The sequence below is a fragment of the Bombus pyrosoma genome, linkage group LG17 (assembly GCF_014825855.1).
Source record: "Bombus pyrosoma isolate SC7728 linkage group LG17, ASM1482585v1, whole genome shotgun sequence".
Classification (NCBI taxonomy): Eukaryota; Metazoa; Arthropoda; class Insecta; order Hymenoptera; family Apidae; genus Bombus; species Bombus pyrosoma.
Genome location: NC_057786.1, coordinates 2,750,845 through 2,771,202, shown reverse-complemented (window position 1 = coordinate 2,771,202; position 20,358 = coordinate 2,750,845). Strand labels below are relative to the sequence as shown.

Here is a 20,358-nt window from a genome sequence, read left to right as displayed (position 1 = left end):
GATATTTCAGACTATATTTTATAATTTGTCGTAGTAATTGCATTTTCTTTATAAAATAACGTCTTGATAATTGACGTTTAACATAGTTTCACAAACGTTCAATTAGATTCTGAAATAAGTTTGAATTAACTTGATTATTTGATTACATTAACATCGAGACCACATAGCAGTCATCGTGTTTTTTAACTTTTGTGAGGAAACTTGTGTTTTGTTTATCGATGTATATTGCGTATTGTGTATGTATATTGTGATTGTTTATCGAAGTATGAAATGTTAACTCTTTATGTTATTTTTAATTCCAACTTGTGTAGCTCGGAAGATCAGTGATATACAGTAATTCTCAAACGATCGTTCCATTACTTAAGGGGGTGTCCTGAATTAGAATGTTCTAAAACAGCGTCTTTTTGTGATTTTTTTTAGAAGGGAAAGAAAGAAATGAAGTTATTGAATTTTGAGGTATGGTTTTTATTTAACGGTATATATTTAACGAATACAAAACGGTATATATTTAACGAATACAAAAAAAATTTTTTTAAAGTAAAAAGATGTAACAGTTTTCAATCAGTGGGAAAGACCCACCTCGTAATTCTTGACTGAAACAAAAAACCAAAAGAGGCTTAAATTATTATATATTTTTCTTCTCGATGAACTAAAGAAAAAAAAGCAGAAGATAATGTGAAATTAAAAATTTTGGCGGGTCTAGAGAAAAAATGTGTTTTATAAAAAGAAAAAATAAACATTAAGGTGCTATAACAATTATTATTATTTATTTTAGTCCGTGCCTTTCGGCTTTGGACGAACTTTCGGATTACATTTCTTACATTTATTGTATTGCACTCCTTAGCATATTTTTATCTCTAGCCGCTAAAAGTAATGACTACAAGCTATTGCAACTTATGACTACACATGATTGTCCTTTGATCTTTTATCTCCTTGCTGTGCTACCTTCTTGTCCTTCCTCCCCGTTTTGTATTGCCCTTGCCCTTCTCTTCTCTATTATTGCTTTTAATTCTGCTAGTCCTTCTCCATTCTCATTCAGTGTTTTTCCATGTCTTTTGGTCCTCCCATTATTTCACATTCTTCTATTACATGTCTCAGGTCCTCTTCTTCCTTTCCACATAATCTGCACCTTTTTTCTTCCTCCTCTTTCCAGTGTTCCTTCGCTTTGATCTCGTTTCCACACTTGAATCTGCCTATAATTTTCCTGTCCTTCCACTTCATCCTCCCTTCCAAGTACTTTGGCATCTCATCTTTGGTTATGTTTCTGTAGTATCTGTTTCTCTCTTCCTTCTTTCTTCTATAATTTGGTCTGCCGTCATCCTTTCCTGCTCTTCTCTTGCTTCCATCTGTGTCCCCCCATTTCTCACCTCTTCCAGTCCCTTCTTTCTCTTTCTTGCTCTTTTCCCTTCCTGGCCATTTCTCCAGTTTCTCTCTCTTTCCTTTATGCACTCTTTTACCAGCTCCTTTTCCGATTCTAGAGTTCTCTCCTCGTACCTTGCTGCTCTTTTTAATGCTTTTTCCTTAATTTCTTCTAGCTTGCACTCTTCTGTCAGTATGTAGTTTGGTGTTGTATCTATCTAAACCTAAGATCTATTTCACATACCCTCTTTTTATCCTATCTAGCCTTTCTTCCATGTTCCAACTCCATATCTCTGCTCCAAACAGCGCCACGCTCTCTACCAATATAACAATTATTTAAATAAACTTTTTGACAAATCTTTTTAGTTTTAATTTTAGCTATCCGCTATTAATGCAGCCCAATCCATAAGCCATTAATCAATTTCTTTTTCTTATTTATATAATATTAAAAATATTTATTTCTCTCACTAGTGAGTTCTGTCTATATGAAAATGTGGTCGTCTGTTCCAGGACAAAGTTTGATCGTAACTTAAATGTAATTAAATATTTTTTGCCAGTGCCTTGGAAACCAAGGCCAAGTGGCGTCTACAGGTATAGGAAAATATTGCTCAAAATGTCCAGCTTAAAACTGTGTTTCAATGTTATTCAAATCGGTGATGCGTATCTTTTATGAACTAATTACCATAAAAGAATATTTATTCTGCTACTATGTGTTGGAGAAAAGTAAATTGACAATGTAACAACCAGATGTCAGCAAATAACTATAATAAATAAATAAATAAATAAATAAATAAATAAATTAATTAATTAATTAATTAATAAATATATCTTTCAAATTAAATTAACAATAAAAAATGTAACATACCCAGATGAAGGTTTACGTGTCAATATGTTCGAGATTACTGAATACTTAGCATGTTTCATATGGATGCTGTCCAACGAGTTTCTTCGATACATTTACTGCCTTCGCACTAAATTTGTGTAACAGTTAATTCCAGATATTTATAGATCCAATTTCTATTACTTACCCGTTATAGTACATTTTTACTTATGAAAGTCATGATTTTTTCTCTAAGAGGAAGAGGATCAATTTGGCAGGAACAATTCTTTAAAGAACTAAATATAAACTGAATCGAAATCGTCTCGATATATTTTTCTTATATATATCCTATAGATACTAATGTAAAGATGCGCTAACATCACCCAAATGTGCATATTACTAATTGTTTGCTACGCATAGATATCTTTTATTACATATAAAATTCTATTTCTCTTTATGTTTTGTCTCTTTTAATTATTTATAGCTTTACACATTTATATCTTGATACGTTTATAAGTCTAAGAAATTCTAACCTTTCTAGTACTAATAACATTATGCGCGAGAACTTAGCAGCTTCCCAAACATAGCAGTATATGTTGTTACGCATTTGAAAAGGATTTATTGTGTGCTATGGTCAATGGGAAAACTCGCGAAATTGCCGCAAGTGGGCACAGGTAGAAGTTTATCAAAGATAATTGGTAACCTATCATATCTTAATGTTACAGTTTGATAAAGAAGATCGGAGATGTATATAATGGATGTCAACCGCAATATTCTGGGAGGAATGCGATCACAAACAGCCAGATCGATAATTTCCATTGTCATAAGCATATTGCTATACTCCATATATTCGATTGTTAATTATTCCTCGAAGAATCTTCCTTCCAAATCACTATTGCCATCTTACGATTTCATAGTCATAGGCAGTGGTTCTGCAGGTACCTTCTTTCATGATATCAATAGAAAATTACATCATAAATGAAATAAAAATATGAGAAAGAAGCGCGTACTTGTGTGTTGCGCGCGAGAAAAAGCGCTTTATTATCCATATAATAAAGTAGCACACAAATCTAATAATACACACATCTCGACCAATGCATAACTAATCAATGACTAACCAATGCATCTTTCCTTTAGCCGCTCTAGCATGTTGTTGTATATATCGACGACGAAATTTCGCCTTTCCTGCATATAAACGTAATTTAAGTTTATTTTGTAATACGTTTTAAATATGTATTACATTATAAATATCGTATAAATTATATATTATTGCAACATATTTTAGATTTATCACGAAATCCGTTTTGTGGTATGGACTAAATATTTTTTCTTTCTCGATGATTTGATATTAAACTATAAATTTTTGAAATAAAGGTATTTCTAATATTTAAGTAGATTGATGTTTTCTTACTTATGTTCTATAATGTTCTGCCAACTTACATGATTATAGGAGCTGTGGTAGCGAGTCGGTTGTCCGAGATAGAAAACTGGAACGTACTCCTCTTGGAAGCAGGTAGCGATGGAAGCATTCTATATGATATTCCTCTTCTTGCCGCCGGTCTGCAGCTCACCGAGATCGATTGGAAATACCAGACGGAACCTAATGAAAATTATTGTAGAGGTAATTAATATCTAACAATACTGGTGCATGCATAACTTTATCTCCTAATAAATATTAATACCAAAATTACCCAATACGTCTATATGAGTGAGAGGAAATTTTCATTTTTAATATTAATAGAAACATACATAATATATCTTTATTAAGATTAATACAGATTTTGGTCTAAATAATTAAATGATTGTATAGATCTATTTAGTTTAACTGATATTGTTTGAATTATACTGACCTGTATATAGAATATTTGGGTACACTTACGTAGTTCTAACGTTAACCCGTTAACGTTAATCGGCAAATGATCTTATCATCGAACGCAAAAAAAATATAAAAGCAAATCAATCATCAACCAACATTAATAATCGATTACAAATTATTCGCATCGCCTTTCATGGACTTTGTCGCAATTCTGTCTATAGCGATGAAGAAGGGTCATTGCCTGTGGCCACGTGGCAAAGCGGTCGGAGGCAGTAGCACTATAAATTACATGCTCTATGTTCGTGGTAACAAAAAAGATTACGACATCTGGGAACAACTAGGCAATCCAGGATGGTCCTACAAGGACGTCCTCAGTTATTTCAAAAAATCGGAAGACAATCAAAATCAGATTTACACCAAGACTCCGTATCATTCGACGGGAGGTTACCTAACTATCAACGAAGCACAATGGCAGAGTTCACTGAGTAAGGCGTTTCTTCAAGCAGGACAAGAAATGGGTTACGAGAATAGAGACATTAATGCCGAACGGCAGACTGGCTTTATGTTTCCTCAGGGGACCATTAGACGTGGAAGCCGGTGTTCCACGGGGAAGGCCTTCCTGCGGCCAGCCAGCGCACGTAAGAATTTACACGTCGCTATGCAAGCACAGGTTACGAAAATTTTAATAGATCCGTCGTCAAAGAGGGCTTACGGTGTAGAGTTCCTTAGGGACGGAAAAACGATGCGCGTTCGTGCCAACAAGGAGGTGATAGTTTCCGCAGGATCTATCAGCAGTCCTCAATTACTGATGTTGTCCGGAATAGGACCTGGAGAACACTTAGCGGAACACGGGATACCAGTGATTCAGAATTTAAGTGTGGGTTATAATCTTCAAGATCATATAAGTACGGCAGGCGCTATTTTCTATGTGAATGAAGATACATCGTTGAAACAGGGCAAGTTGAATAATATTCGATATATTCTAGAATACGCCTTATTCGGAACCGGTCCATTAACTGTCTTAGGAGGTGTCCAAGGACTAGCTTTTATCAATACCAAATACGCGAATGCCTCGGACGATTTCCCAGACATAGAACTGCATTTTGTGCCATTGATTAAGAACACCGACGCTGGCACAATTTATAAAACTATTCACGGTCTGTCCTCAGAATACTTCGATAATGTATATGGAAAATTCGTCGATACGGACTTATGGGTCGGGCTTCCTACACTTTTAAGACCGAAAAGCAGAGGTATCATGAAGCTTCGAAGCAACAATCCCTTCGATCATCCACTAATTTATCCCAACTACTTCGAATACCCGGAAGATCTGGCGAGAATAGTAGAAGGAATTAAGTTTATGGTCGAGATGACTAAAACTGCACCATTTAGACGTTATGAAAGCAAAATTTTATCGATACAATTTCCTGGCTGCAAGAATATTCCTATGAATAGCGATCCATACTGGGAGTGCGTGATCAGGTACTATACCGCGACTCTATATCATCCAGTGGGTACTTGCAAGATGGGGCCTAATTCGGATTCAACAGCTGTAGTAGACCCCCGGCTTCGAGTTCACGGAGTCACCGGACTTCGAGTCATAGACGGTTCGATTATGCCAAACATAGTCAGTGGTAATCTTAATGCCCCGATTATCATGATCGCAGAGAAGGGTTCCGATATGATAAAAGAGGAATGGTTGATGAAATAGGATACAGAGTGAGTAGCTGTTCTTGTAAATTAACTTAAAGCGGCTGCTACTGTTTATTACACAGTAGACACTTGTAATTATAAATTCAATATAAATTCCCATTCTATATTACGTTACGAACTTATCAAAGAACAAACACTTCAAGAAGTAGGAGTTGTACGACTTCAGCTGTTACATACTTTTATGTGTTCTGGTTCATTTCTTACATTGCCGTTGGAATTCAGAACTTAAATGTAGTATCATGGACAGATTGCCTATGAAGTATCGGGTGAACCATAAACCATGTTGCGGAGAAGCTTAAGTGCCGACAGGCCAAAAAGATTGGAAACTTCGATGGACCGAGCGGCCTAACAATGTGTCGTCGGTCCTTCAGTCGACTAGTTACGCGGAGAAAAGGCCTATGTGACCATGGCCGCGGACGGTTGCGGAACATGTACGTGATGGAGCTATGAGAAAAGACAAAGGGATGCTTAAGGGAGAAAGACAAATCAACAGGCAGTCGTTAGTTGAGAAGGAGTGTTGTCAGGGTTGTCGAAGAGGATGGTCCGCACGTGAGAGAACGCAGGAGAAACACGCGCGATTCGCAGCAGCATCGTGACAAACACTATCAAAAAGCACATGTTGGTTCAATATGTAGTTTTAATATGTCGTTTCAAGAAATTGCAGACACGTGCATGTGGCCAGAAGCACAGAAGGCAATTTATGCGAGAAAACTATTAAAAGGATCAGCAAGGATATTTTCGAGTTTCGACTGCCATCCTAGGACTTGGCATGAATTGAAGCGAGAACTAATAAAAGTGTAGCGGCACATGAGTCATCCCCCGACGGTACTCCCCCAACCAGTATAAATAAACGAAACACGCTCTCTAGTACAATCAGTAATCAGTATTCAGTAGTGAGTATTCAGTAATCATTACCCAGTATCCGTATATCAAGTAGCATTGAGCGAACGACGACTAACTCTGTATTCTGTACTTAGAACGATTTTAAATACATCTGACCATATCAAGTATTAACTCGTTTCATCGTTTGAAACAATACGTTTAATATCCACCACAAAAGAATTCTCAAAGAAAATTAATAATTGACAAGTACACCAGAGACTCGAGAAAATAAAAAAGAGAAACGATGAAGCAAAGGTAGAATATATCATATACGGAATAATAGACAAAGAGAGTAACAAGTCTATACTATACGGCACTACGTCAGTCAAGGGACTAAGGAAAAGATTAGTTATCTATGAGGAACAAAAGTGGACTGCGAAGCCGGTTAAAACCGGAAATAACAAGAAGTACAGTCAATCTGGAAATATAGTAAAGGATAAAAGGTGTTATAATTGCGGTGATAAAGAACATGTGAGTGCAGATTGTACGAACAAGTCGAAAGGCCCCAAGTGTTTTAAGTCTAGAGAGTACAAACATATCGCATCCAAGTTTTTTTTTGTTATTTAATTTGTACTTTACAATTTGTCCAGTTGGACATTTGGTAAATTTTTCTAACTTAATTGCTAAATAACATGTGGTTGCCTACCTCCAGCGGGATACCATCTTCGAGTTTGACTATTTTATTTCATTAGTGAGGTTAGTGGGGTGCTTTCTCTTTAGTCTTCTTTCTATGGGAGTTTTGCTCGCTTCGGCAACCAACTGGTTTGGATGTGTTGCCGTTCTTTCCTTGTATTTTTCTGCGTATCTGCCGATTTCTTTTTTGATCGTTGGTATTTTTAAGTCTTTGTGTATATCCTTGTTTCTGACATGGCGCGTTGACTATTGTTCTCAGTATCTTCGATTGTAGCGACTCTAGTTTATTTTCGTACGTCCATATTGATTTTATTATCGTTTTGTAGATTTTTGGTTTATATTCTATGCTTTGTTTATTTTCTAGTTTCGACTAGTCGGCCAGTACATCTGTCTTCCTTTTATTCGTATTTTGTCTATAATTGATTTAGTATGCTGTTTCCATATCAGTTGTGTGTCTAAGTGTAGTTCTAGGTATTTAACTTACCTTAGTGTTTGCTTTTATTTATTTATCTTGTAGCCATTTTTCTATTTTTGTAATATGCTCTTGTAATAATGTAACTGCTGTTTCTAGATTGATGTACCTGACAAGTACAGCCATGTCGTCCGCGAATGTCACTATTTTGCTGTTGGTAATTGGTATGTCGGTCATGTATAGTGTATGTAATATTGGTCCTAAGACGCTTCCTTGCGATACCACTGCCTTGATATCTTTTACTTCAGAATATACATCCTTTACTTTTACTACAAAGGTTCTGTTGCTTAGATATGATTTGAATAAGTGGTGGATTTGTTCCGGGAAGTGTTTTTTGATTGTTTGTAGGGGACTTTCATGGTTCACTTTGTCAAATGCTTTTTCAATGTCCATGAAGTGCAATCTCAATGTCCTGTACAGTATTGTTTCTTTTTTATTGCTAGTAAAATTTCGTTGACGAGCCTGTGCATTTGCTCTTTCGTGGAGTGTTTGTTTCTGAATCCAAATTGGTGATCTGGCATTAATTCTTCTTTCTTTATTGTTACAATAATATAATAATTTCTTTCTTTATTGTTGGTTTTTGGCGATCGTATATTATTTTCTCTAGAATTTTGCAAAACATAGGAAGTCGTGATATTGGTCTGTAAGATGCAGTTTGGTGTGGGCCTTTACCTGGCTTAGGTAACATTATGATCTGTGCTAGCCTCCATAGATTAGAAAAGTATTGGATTTTTAAAATTGTATTGAATATTATTGTGATTAAACGTATTGTTTTCGGGGAAGGATTTTCAAGACTTTACCATTGATTAGGATTCCTGGTGCTTTACTGTTTTTTGTTTTCTCGATTATGATTCTAATTTCTTATGGTGTTGTATTTGGTATGGTGTAATGTTTGTTAGTTGGAATACTAGTATTTTACGCATCTTCGTCTGAATGACATTCCGTTTTACTGTTGTTACTATTACGTGGAGTAAATGTGTTACAAAGATGGTTGGAAAATTTTTCGGCTTGCTCTTCGTTGCTTTTGGCTCATGTGTTCTGTGTTTTTCTGATTGCTGGGATTAGTTTTATTGGTTCCTCTATTTTGTTCGTGGCTTTCCATAGAGTGTAGTTGGCATTCTCATGCGCAGAGAGTGTCTCTGTGAATTTTGAGAATTCGTTATTATTATGATCTTTTATTTTACTTTTCATTTCCTTTGCGAGATTGTTTAGGTATTTTTTGCTTGTACGTGTTCTATGTTCTTGCTTTGATTTTGTCAAGCTTGTCTGTTGGAATTATTTTTGTTTACCTGTGGTTTGGTTTATAATTAGTAGTTGCTCATGTTGTTTCTTGTATAATTTCTGTCAATGTTAATGCCTGTTCAATGTGTTCGGTTGTTTTTAGTGCAATGCTGCAGTTGATTTTACTCTCAATTAGTTCTTTAAATGTTTGCCATTTGTTGGTTTTATTGCAAAGCGACTCTGGATTACTGTAAAGTATTGGTTTACTTGTGTATTCTATTAATATCAGTGTATGATCAACTAAGCTTAAGGCTGGGTGTTATTTTTAATTTGTTTGAGATTACTAGTTCTAATATATTTTTAGTGTTCTACCTCAATATATGTTAATTTTTGAGCCCCATAGCATGTGATTTGCATTGAAATCTCCCGGTGCAATATATTTGTCACCTAAGGATTGAAAATACTCTTCAAATTTTTGTAATATCATTTTGTGTTGCAGTGGTGCATATACTGCTGACATCTGGAAGTAATTGCTGTTAGTTTGTATTGTAACGATGGTTGCTTGAACGTGTTCCTGATTAATTTGACTATGTATGTGATGTTTGCTAGCAACTTATTCGAGGGCGGTTAGCATCCTTCCTTACCTACCAACCTAGTAGATTAACCAAATAACAGTGACGTCCATTTCCCTCACTTTCCTAAGGAAAACTTTCCTTAACGAATCCAATGATCTCGTATCCTTAGATACACCCATCACATCATCGTCACAGAAAACACAGTTCCTCGACGTATCTTGAGCAGTCATCATCTTAACTTATAGCACGCACTCTGCTCAATCGCTATCTTAACTCGATCGGTATTATTTGAGTTGTAACCGAGAAGCGCGAATCGTCAATTGTAATCGCGAGCTCTACGTAAAGTGTCGAAAGCGAGCATTGCTAATAAATATACTGTTTAAACATCTCCGAGTGTTTCTTTGGTGCCTATCATGTCCTATCCACCTTATAACTTTAATGCGAGCGGATCAGTATGTGAAAATTGGAGCGCTCAAATTAACCGCGGTAGCGTCGGACTTATACTTACACTTACACTTATACTATACTTATTTCAATATATTTTTCTATTACAATCCACTCGTTCCTCTATCAGTTAACCTCAACATGTGTAATTCAATATACACATATACATATGACTGATGCACTTGAAAAATATTCTCGCGATACAAATCGTCGCTGCATCGAGCCTGAAATTGCTTAAGAAATGTTCCATACTTTTCAAGAAGTGAAAAGAAGTAACAGGTTCCCGAAGAAGCTGAAAAATGGATGGGCATGGCTGGACAAAAAGCAGTTCAATCATCGAGAACAAGTTGGCTAGCATTCGCCGAATGCATCAAATGAATATTAAGAAAATAGTGAACATTATGTGGAATATTTGTTGTGGAAGTTGTTGCAGATGAAGTTCAATCCGTCACTGTCAATGACATTGAATATAATCTTAAATTGTTTAAATACTGTTTATATACAGAAGCATATTTAGCATTTTTAGATTTTGTGTTACAGATATTTACACGCTTTAGCACATTGTTCCAGAGTTGCCAAATTTTAATTCATTGTTTGTTAATGGAATGCCATAGAGTTGACTGTTATGTATAAGTGTAGAGTTTACTGTTATGATTGAAAATATAATATAATATAATATTAAAAATTAATATGTAAAATATAATTTATATTGGTGCTCATGTCACACATATTATCATCAAGTTAAGAAATAGTGCAGCAGAAACTGTAAAAACATACGAAAGATTAGAGATCTTTTTTAATTGTCAAAAATTTCATTATATAATACCTTTCAAAGTATAATTAAAAAACTCGCATTTAATGAGCCATTTTTTAACTCCTTAAATTTCTTAAATTCGCTTACTACTTTATACACTAGCAATCAAGACTCACATATTAATTATGACATCAAGTATGTTACATTTGTGATAGATTTAAATGGAAAATTAATAAACAAGATGTTGTAAATGTATTTCAGTCTTTCCGAATTTATCTTAGCCATCTTGAAGACTGCAGTAAAAAAGAAAATATGTAAACGTTTCAAAATTGATTTTTTCATTAGTAGATAAAATTAAAACGAAAGATAGGAATAAGTAGAAACCTGAAATGACTAAGCAGGACTAAGCAGCATTACGTTACTTTCCAACCTGGGAGACGCCAAAATTTTTTAATAAAATATTAATTTTCGTACCATGATATCTACAAATAAATAATTTAATATAAAAATATACGTATATGCTATAGCAAAACCTTGTTATTATTCTGTTAATTATAGTTTTCAGTTTTCTGTTTGTAATAAAGTTTTTATTAACTAACCTAAAATCCATCGCACACATTATGGCCAATATCATTGCCTTAATCGTTAATTTCTGCAATAAACTAATTTTCTCATGTCATTTATTAATTACCTTTAGACACTCTGTTTCGCTGTATGTAATCCTACAGTCCTTTGCATAATCTCGCAATAAATTAATCGTTTCTGTTTTTGCTTTGCATGGTTAATTTTATATTATGTTGAGTTCGTTGTATACGAGCAACTTTTGTCCGCGCGATATCGCTGCGATCATACGTCTTTCTCTGTTTTTCCAATTAACCTCTTGGCCTATATGCTATCTGCCGATCGCGCGAGCCATAGTAAGGAAGAAGTTCTGTCGCGCGCCATGTCATTCATCTGTTCAGCCGTGTGCTCGAACTGGCGCAAAATGTATACTTCTTATGACATGTATATTTAGGGGCTACAAAAGGAATTGTGAAATAATAAACAACGTTTGAGGACAAATAGTATTTTTAAGACGTCTGGGGCGTAATCATGATCAATTGATCAGTTAACAAAAACAATTTATCACTTCAAAGCGGATAACGAATCATTAGCAATTTGTAAAATACCACGAGTCAGACTCGTGGGTTCCGTTTATCGCACAAATTCTTTATCACAAGTCTGACTCGTGGTTTTCGCTTATGGCACAAATTATAGGTTATAGGCCAAGAGGTTAAGAACAACGAAGACAGACATATGGTCGCAGTAATATCGCGCGGAGCTGTACTTATGTAACTGTACACTTACCGTAAAGAAATGTCTATCTCGTTGATTAGCGAGCAACTAATATTAATGCTAAACCATATCTGGTCTGCAGGAAAATTATCTATTCTGTCAACATTTCCATTTGATTCAGTGCGTTTCGTTGTTCGCCGAAACCAAGTGCGTATTGGCTCAATTACAGTAATGATTCAATGGTTGCCGGTTGCAGGCGTATGATCGACAACAGTGTGTACATGCCCTAATAATCGATGAACAAAGTTTTCAATGTAATTTCCTCATTTTTCATTTTCGACTAGTTGAATTGCCGAAATTTTGTAACCTCTATGGCCCAACTGTCTGTATGCAGGTGTCAAAAAGAACCAATAATCTCTGGAGTCAGCATTTTGCGTTCATCAGCCATAAGTTTAATGTATGTAAGAGTTGACCATAAATCGAATTGTAGTAAATAATAATTCGATTCTTGTACATATCTAATTTTATTCTAGAGCATTCTGTAATTTATTATTTATAAAAGTAGACAGGATGATTCGATTTTTTTTGTTTGTACCAATATAATAAACATACATACAGATATTGTAAATTCATTACTACAAATTGCATTACTACAAACTGCATTCTGTCAAATGTGTATGTACAAACCATATCCACAGGATGAAGGAAAGAAATTATAAAATATAGTACTCAACGTCTGTAACAATTTTTCTTCATCGACGCTATGCTTTACTCATACTATACGTTTCAATTGCAATGCAATATATCAACATCAAAGGAACGTAACAGGAAAATTTGTTGAACCGCTACTTTACTAACTGTTTGTTCCTCGATAAGATCGGATAAACAGAATTCTACCGGACTAATTTGTACTTGTTAAAACTTAATTTACCTGGTATTCATTTGATTAAGCAAGACTATATTCTGACTCGAGTTTCGCTATTCGCAATATATGATGAAAATATATTTCGAGTTCATAATTATACGTTTCTATTATATAATAAACAATAGCATTCACTGTAAATTAATTTGCAAAAACTGTTCTCTTATTTAAAATATTACAAAAAAATTATTCACTGTAAATTCCGTTTCTTGAACCATTCCTCTTTTATCATATCGGCACCTTTCTCTGCGATCATAATAATCGGGGCATTGGTATTACCACTGACTATGTTTGGCATAATCGAGCCGTCTATGACTCGAAGTCCGGTGACTCCGTAAACTCGAAGCCGGGGGTCTACTACAGCTGTTGAATCCGAATTAGGCCCCATCTTGCAAGTACCCACTGGATGATATAGAGTCGTGGAACGGAATCTGATCACGCACTCCCAGTATGGATCGCTATTCATAGGAATATTCTTGCAGCCAGGAAATTGTATCGATAAAATTTTGCTTTCATAACGTCTAAATGGTGCAGTTTTACTCATCTTGACTATAAACTTAATTCCTTCTACCATTGTCGCCACATCTTCCGGGTTTTCCAAGTAGTTGGGGTAAATTAGCGGATGATCGAAGGGATTGTTGCTTCGAAGCTTGATAACCCCTCTACTTTTCGGCCTTATAAGTGTGGGAACCGCGGTCCATGCGTCCTTATTAAGATACTCCCCATATAGAGGATAGTAGTGTTCTTTATTCAGACCGTACACCTTTCTAAGAATTCTGCCGCCGTCGGTGTTCCCAGCCAATGACACAAAATGCAGTTGTATGTCTGGGAAATCGTCGGAGGCATTCGCGTATTTGGTATTGATAAAAGCTAGTCCTTCGACACCTCCTAAGACAGTTAATGGACCGGTTTCGAATAAGGCGTATTCTAGAATATATCGAATATTATACAATCTGCTCTCTACCAACGATACTTCTTCATTCAGCAAGAACGCAATGCCTTCCACAATTGTATGGTCTTGAAGATTATGCCCCACACTTAAATTCTGAATCACTGGTATCCCGTGTTCCGCTAAGTGTTCTCCAGGCCCTATTCCGGACAACATCAGTAATTGAGGACTGTTGATAGTTCCTGCGGAAACTATCACCTCCTTGTTGGCACGAACGCGCATCGTCTTTCCGTCCCTAAGGAACTCTACACCGTAAGCCCTCTTTGACAACGGATCTATTAAAATTTTCGTAACATGTGCTTGCATAGCGACGTGTAAATTCTTACGTGCGCTGGCTGGCCGCAGGAAGGCCTTCCCCGTGGAGCACCGGCTTCCATGTCTAATGGTCCCCTGAGGAAACATAAAGCCAGTCTGCCGTTCGCCATTAATGTCTCTATTCTCGTAACCCATTTCTCGTCCTGCTTGAAGGAACGCATCGGCCAGTGGTGTGTGCCAATGTGATTCTTCGACTGTTAGGTAACCCCCTCTCGAATGATACGGAGTCTTGGTGTATATCTGATTTTGATTGTCTTCCGATTTTTTGAAATAACTGAGGACGTCCTTGTAGGACCATCCTGGATTGCCTAGTTGTTCCCAGATGTCGTAATCTTTTTTGTTACCACGAACATAGAGCATGTAATTTATCGTGCTGCTGCCTCCGATCACTTTGCCTCGTGGCCACCGGCAACGACCTTCCTCCATCGCTATAGGCGGAATTTGCGACAAAGTTCATGAAAGGTGATGCGAATAATTCGTAATCGATTATTAATGTTAATTGGTGATTGATTTGCTTTTATATTTTTTTTGCGTTCGATGATAAGATCATTTGCCGATTAACGTTAACGGGTTAACGTTAGAACTGCGTAAATGTACCTAAATATTCTATATGTAGGTCAGTATAATTCAAACAATATTAGTTAAACTAAATAGATCTATACAGTTATTTAATTATTTAAACCAAAATCTGTATTAATCTTGCTAAAGATACATGTATGTTCCTATTAATATTGAAGACGAAAATTTCCCCTCACTCATATAGACCTATTGGGTAATTCTGGTATTAATATTTATTAGGATGTAAAGTTATGCATGCACTAGTATTGTTAGATATTAATTACCTCTACAATAATTTTCTTTAGGTTCTGTCTTGTATTTCCAATCGATCTCGGTGAGCTGCAGACTGGCGGCAAGAAGAGGAATATCATATAGAATGCTTCCATCGCCACCTGCTTCCAAGAGGAGTACGTTCCAGTCTTCTATCTCGGACAAACGACTCGCCAAGACAGCTCCTGTAATCACGTAAATTGCTAGAGCATTATAGAACATATGCAATAAGAAAAAGTTAATTTATTTAAATATCTGAAATATTTTTATATCAAAAGTTGGTAGTTCAAATTCAAAATTTGTCGATACTACAAATTGCATTTCATGATAAACCTAAAATATACTTGAAATTCGTTTATATGTAGGCAATAGGAAGTTAAAATTTGTACGCCAATTTACACAAGAACGCGCAACGTCATTAGTATACTACATAACAGATAGAATCATTCTTTCCTTCACGCAAGTACTCAGTTATGTTTTTCTCTGTCACATTTTTATTAGGTTTATCATGGAATTTGTGTCGATAGGATAACAAAAACATACCCGCAGAACCACCACCTACAACTATGAAATCGTAAGACGGCATTAATGACTTAGAAGGAACATTCGTCGTGGAGTAATTAACAACCGAGTACATGACATATAACGACACGCTTAAGAGCGCCGAAAGCACCGATGCGATCGTTTCTGATTGGAATCCTCCGAGAATATTGTTTATGACATCCATTTTGTACATCTCCGGTTTCCCTTATCAACCTGGAATAATAAGTCTTGATACCTTTCTAATAATCTTTATTCGCATGATAAGACGAAATAACGGGCAATTTGTAATAAACACAATTGGGTGATGCTAATGCCTCTTTCGATTAATGTGCATACTTAGGAAAAGTATTTCGAAACGATTTCCACACCAGTACTCAATTTTTACACTTATTACGATTTTATCCAGTTTATATTTCGTCTTTGATAAATAAAATAAATAAATAAATATTTGTTCTTGTAAATTTGTTCTTGACAAAAAATTAATAAAAGCATGTATGTTTAACAAGCGAAGCTAATTTAAGTCCTGCTTACAAAGGTCAAAACAGGAACCTGTACCTTTGACGCATGGTACAATTTTCCTTACACAGTCTAATTTGAATAAACGTCACAATCGACAATTACAGGCATTATATAATGGTGAATATTAGAGCAATAAATTTTGTTGCTGTCACTATATCTCTTCCACAAAAAGATCATGACATTGTCAGGTAGAAACGTACCGCAACGTGCAAAAAACGACCATTAGTTGCTTGATACGTTTAATAGATATGTAGTATTCACAACGAAAAAATTCTTTAAACAGCGTCGATATGAAACATGTAAACATGTTAATAAATATTAATATAATGATACGTAAGTCTCCAACCGATCATATCACATTTTTTACGCCTATTTATCTCAAGAGATCTATTTTTTAAATCATTTGAATATTTATTTATTTTACTTATTTACTGATACCTCATTTGTTCCTTCGGACGGCTTTGGGGCTTTGATTGTTACATTCTTGGTCTACTTATCTCTAACAGATAATAGCGCAATAAATATCTCTTTAGTAATTAGTTAGAAAAACGTCCACCTCACCAATTTGGATGACATTCTGAACAATCTTTTCCTATACCTATAGATGTCACTCGGTCTTAGTTTGCGAAATAATGGCAAAAGACTTTGATTAAATTTTCATTAGGATTATAATTCGTTCTAGAGCAGGCGGCCAAATCTTCTGAACAAAGTTTAACTCACTAGTGCAGAGATAGCAATTTTTAATTATATACAACCACAAAAAATGGGTTATAAGTCCGGCTGAATTTGTAACAGTTGGCGTAAAATAATATTCGATAAATTGATTGACATATGGACTGTTGTATCTTTCAACCGATCTTCAATTGGTCAACAATGTAACAAGTAATTCTACCGCCACTGAAAAATTGTTTACAGAAGTAACATTTGTAAAACGAATTGCTAAATAATACGTACGAAACATCAATTTCTTTTTACCTTAAAAACTAATGTCGAGTGACCGGTGTATGTAGATGCAGTAAAAAGTTGTCCAGAATGTTTGCTTTGATGAAATGTTTCGGTATCGTCCAAATTGATGAGTTGTATCCTATTCTGAACAATTCTCTATTTGACATGGAAACAAATGGCGAATAAAACTGTCAGATATTAGCAAACATATACGTGAATGTTATGTTTTAAAATGTAGAAGATCAGAAATAACGAAAGAATCGAATATTAGCGAAAATATGGAAACTTTGAGAATACGTACGTGGATTGAACGCCAAACGTAAGAGAGTGCACTGATCAAACGCAAAGTAAGGAGACGAATGCTTGTTTGCTAGCGATCTCCTGAATACTCAATCTTGATCAATTATTCTGCAACATAGCCTATAAGCAACGAGGAACATATAAATATATGTCAAACAAATATATGCGTGTTTCTTCTATACATACCTTGAAATTATTTCTTACAAAAACAAATCAATCAAGTGGAAGCTAAGATATGTATTGCTCATAAATGTGGCAAAATAACAATTGTTATTTGAAATGACTCGTTACGTAATTGCTGTATTAAAGAATATTTTAAACGAATTGTGTTACATTTTTCATGCATGTCCCACATTATAAGAATGTGGGACGATAAGAAGCACAATTCAATGATCAGTAATTAAGTGACTTTGAGTTCATCTTGTACCGCAAATCAGACAAAGTATCGAGTGTAATTGTATCAGTTACTTTTAGTGTCGTTATTCATACTTTTCGCCATTTACCTCTTCATGTTTCTCCAAAGAGTGTCGGAATGATGCTCTGACTGATCTCGCACAGCTATACCTTTCTGCGGGGTGATATCCTCGTTTCTTTTGAATGGATACGCGTGTAGAAAACACGCAATTCAAATACTACTGCAGCAATTCAAAAATAAAGCAGGACGAATAATAGAAAACTCACCACTGTACGAGAGGTGCGATTTCATACGAAGAGATTTAATCCTAAAAGAAATTTAAATCAAAGTGAATAAATATGCCATATGACGCAATGCACGCGTACGATAATACTGTAATGCAGAAATAGCTCATGACATTCGAAATGTTTATGCTATGCTGCAGTTAAATCTTTTACGTTTTCTATTTTCTATCTTCTATGTGCATTCGGTTAACAGCTATGTCTTCAAAGCGTACATATCAAAAGATCCAAAGCATCTGATATATTATATTCTAGGTTCTATCTCATTTTATGTTGTAGGCGTCCTCCTATTGACAAATAAGAATTCGGAAGAAATCTTATTCTATATTTTTTAATGCAAAGATACGCGAGGGTTCGAACGCTCGTCTCAATTTTCGGATCTACAACGTTTAATTTCACTTGTCTTTATATATTTAATATTGAGTACTTGTTGTGTATACTTACTCTATACTTATGTAAGAAAACGCGAGGTTTCAAAAGCTCGTAACGCTGAATTCCGACATCCGTGGACCCAGGAGAAGATAGCGAACACTTGATGGTATCGCAAATTATGCCTTCTGCGTCACTGGCTAGAGGGCCTCGACGGTTTAGTAACGCAACGCCTAAGATACTCGAGTGTTCTTAGTAGAATCGTAGCTAACGCAGGAGTACTGCCTATCCTTCGTGTTTTACACTGATTCAACGTAGAATGCCCTCATACAAACAGTGGATTGTATTCACTTGAAATTCATTCACATTGAGTTTATTATTTAAGTTTGATGGTCAAGTTCATTCGAAATATTTTATTCAAGTGGTTTCTTCCCATACGTTTATATTATACACGGAATTACCTATGGACCCGTCCAGGTAGAAAGCTGACATCTTTTTCAATTATTTTCTTGATCTTGTAATGCCTCTGCGTAAACTACAATTTTACTTTTATTCCCAGTAGGAATTAATATATATCGATTTTGTGAACTTCCGGATCTAGATAAACCGACATATTATTACCGATGAGAAAAACATACTCACTTTAAATCTGTATCTATGTATTTACGAATTTAAACTTACCATTTGTTGATAATTATTGCGAGAGAAAGATCAGCTGGATCCTACAATAATTCGAACGTGAAAGGCTGATCGGCGGGAACTATGAGAATTCGGGGTGTAGGTGCTAGCTCTATCGTCAGTAATATGATCATATAAACTGATTTCAAAATTGACTAGGAAAAACCGTCCGAAAACTGAGTCGTCTCTAGTCGTGAAAAATCTACATGGAAAGTCATCGTATTCCACAATCTTGCGAGACAAATAGAAATGAATCGACTATTAATGTATGTCTCAGCAGTCATAGCATGACAGCAAGCGTTGAACCTAACCTTCTTATTTTTCATGTTGATTTTTCTAATTATGTATGATAATTATGAATGATATCAAATCTATATTATACGAGACTACACAACGATATTATTATGAATTCAAGCTATACATGATTGCCTAAGAAGTAACCGTGAATTAGGTAATTTATACTATCTGTGCTGCTATACTAATGTTAAAGACGACTACGTATTTTACACCGTGTCGTAAATGTATGTACAGTAGTCCTTTTGATACCATTTCATACATAATAAAATTATATGTATTATTCTGCATGTACTTCTAATGAAAAACTATAGAAACCAACATGCATTTCAGATTTCAATATTTTTTAAATATGTTATAAAGCATAACATTTTGAGCAACTTTTTCCTCTAATGTAACTATAAATCAGCATACACATATATTCTGGTACATAGTATCCATGATATTCGCAAAAAATTATCGATATAATTAGCATATGCGTAATAGTAATTAGCGATCTGTAATAGCGTATGCGTTAGATTTGATTGCTAAATGCTGGGATGAGTATATTTACGTAAACGAAATCTTTACCCAACAGGCAGCTACATGTACAACAAAAGGTCGTTCAAAATGTTGATTTCTACGACATATCCAAAAATCTTCCAAATTCAGTAAGACTCTCTACAGTTTGACAAACTCGCGTTTCTACCTACCTTCAAGTAATGTTATAAAAAAAAGGTTAACATGTAAGGCACGTGTTTATCAGATTACATTTGCTCGGTGGATAGTCAAGGTCACGGTAGACACCCCAAATATCCGTCACTTTCGCTCCGTGACTATTTTGAGGAAATGTTCTTTCCAACGGAGAAGAAATTATTCAAATCACTTGAGTAGCTTTTGAGATTACACTAGACACAGGCATTTTGGCGTGGAAATCGTCTTTCGATGATATAAATATCGACAAAAAATGTTCGGTACGCCAACTGGTGGCAGAAAATTAAAATGCATCATAAATAGAAAGTTGACCTTATCTGTTTATGCATGAATTTATGTATGA

General features: G+C 35.3%; 2 protein-coding genes across 30 annotated transcripts; one reads left to right on the top strand and one right to left on the bottom strand.

Annotated features, from left to right (window-relative positions):
- Window positions 1–739: 739 nt before the first annotated feature.
- Window positions 740–20,230, bottom strand: LOC122576825 (glucose dehydrogenase [FAD, quinone]-like). 27 transcript variants are annotated; one of them, XM_043747650.1, is made up of 21 exons: window positions 20,015–20,230; window positions 19,032–19,259; window positions 18,812–18,947; window positions 18,426–18,700; window positions 18,138–18,361; window positions 17,789–18,007; window positions 17,287–17,405; window positions 17,016–17,141; window positions 15,522–15,734; window positions 14,993–15,163; window positions 12,037–14,578; window positions 11,381–11,707; window positions 11,074–11,171; window positions 10,762–10,982; window positions 8,985–10,698; window positions 7,237–8,834; window positions 3,620–3,779; window positions 2,388–3,364; window positions 2,225–2,330; window positions 1,828–2,120; window positions 740–1,676 (listed from the first exon to the last, which is right to left on the bottom strand). In XM_043747650.1, exons 9-11 carry the CDS (start codon window positions 15,712–15,714, stop codon window positions 13,077–13,079), a joined length of 1,866 nt encoding a protein of 621 aa, XP_043603585.1. In that variant the 5' UTR covers window positions 15,715–15,734; window positions 17,016–17,141; window positions 17,287–17,405; window positions 17,789–18,007; window positions 18,138–18,361; window positions 18,426–18,700; window positions 18,812–18,947; window positions 19,032–19,259; window positions 20,015–20,230; the 3' UTR covers window positions 740–1,676; window positions 1,828–2,120; window positions 2,225–2,330; window positions 2,388–3,364; window positions 3,620–3,779; window positions 7,237–8,834; window positions 8,985–10,698; window positions 10,762–10,982; window positions 11,074–11,171; window positions 11,381–11,707; window positions 12,037–13,076. The 27 variants fall into 27 exon arrangements, with proteins under 27 accessions (XP_043603585.1, XP_043603587.1, XP_043603575.1 ...); XM_043747652.1 differs by lacking the exon at window positions 17,016–17,141 and having other exon boundaries at window positions 12,037–14,080; window positions 14,162–14,578; XM_043747640.1 differs by lacking the exon at window positions 17,016–17,141 and having other exon boundaries at window positions 2,388–3,124; window positions 3,298–3,364; window positions 20,015–20,229.
- LOC122576827 (glucose dehydrogenase [FAD, quinone]-like) lies at window positions 2,925–9,552 on the top strand. 3 transcript variants are annotated; one of them, XM_043747653.1, is made up of 3 exons: window positions 2,925–3,117; window positions 3,630–3,800; window positions 4,217–7,230. In XM_043747653.1, exons 1-3 carry the CDS (start codon window positions 2,925–2,927, stop codon window positions 5,704–5,706), a joined length of 1,854 nt encoding a protein of 617 aa, XP_043603588.1. In that variant the 3' UTR covers window positions 5,707–7,230. The 3 variants fall into 3 exon arrangements, 1 of the variants encoding a protein (XP_043603588.1); XR_006319909.1 differs by lacking the exons at window positions 2,925–3,117; window positions 3,630–3,800 and adding an exon at window positions 9,416–9,552 and having other exon boundaries at window positions 4,059–7,061; XR_006319910.1 differs by lacking the exons at window positions 2,925–3,117; window positions 3,630–3,800 and having other exon boundaries at window positions 4,059–6,601; window positions 6,686–7,230.
- Window positions 20,231–20,358: the final 128 nt, after the last annotated feature.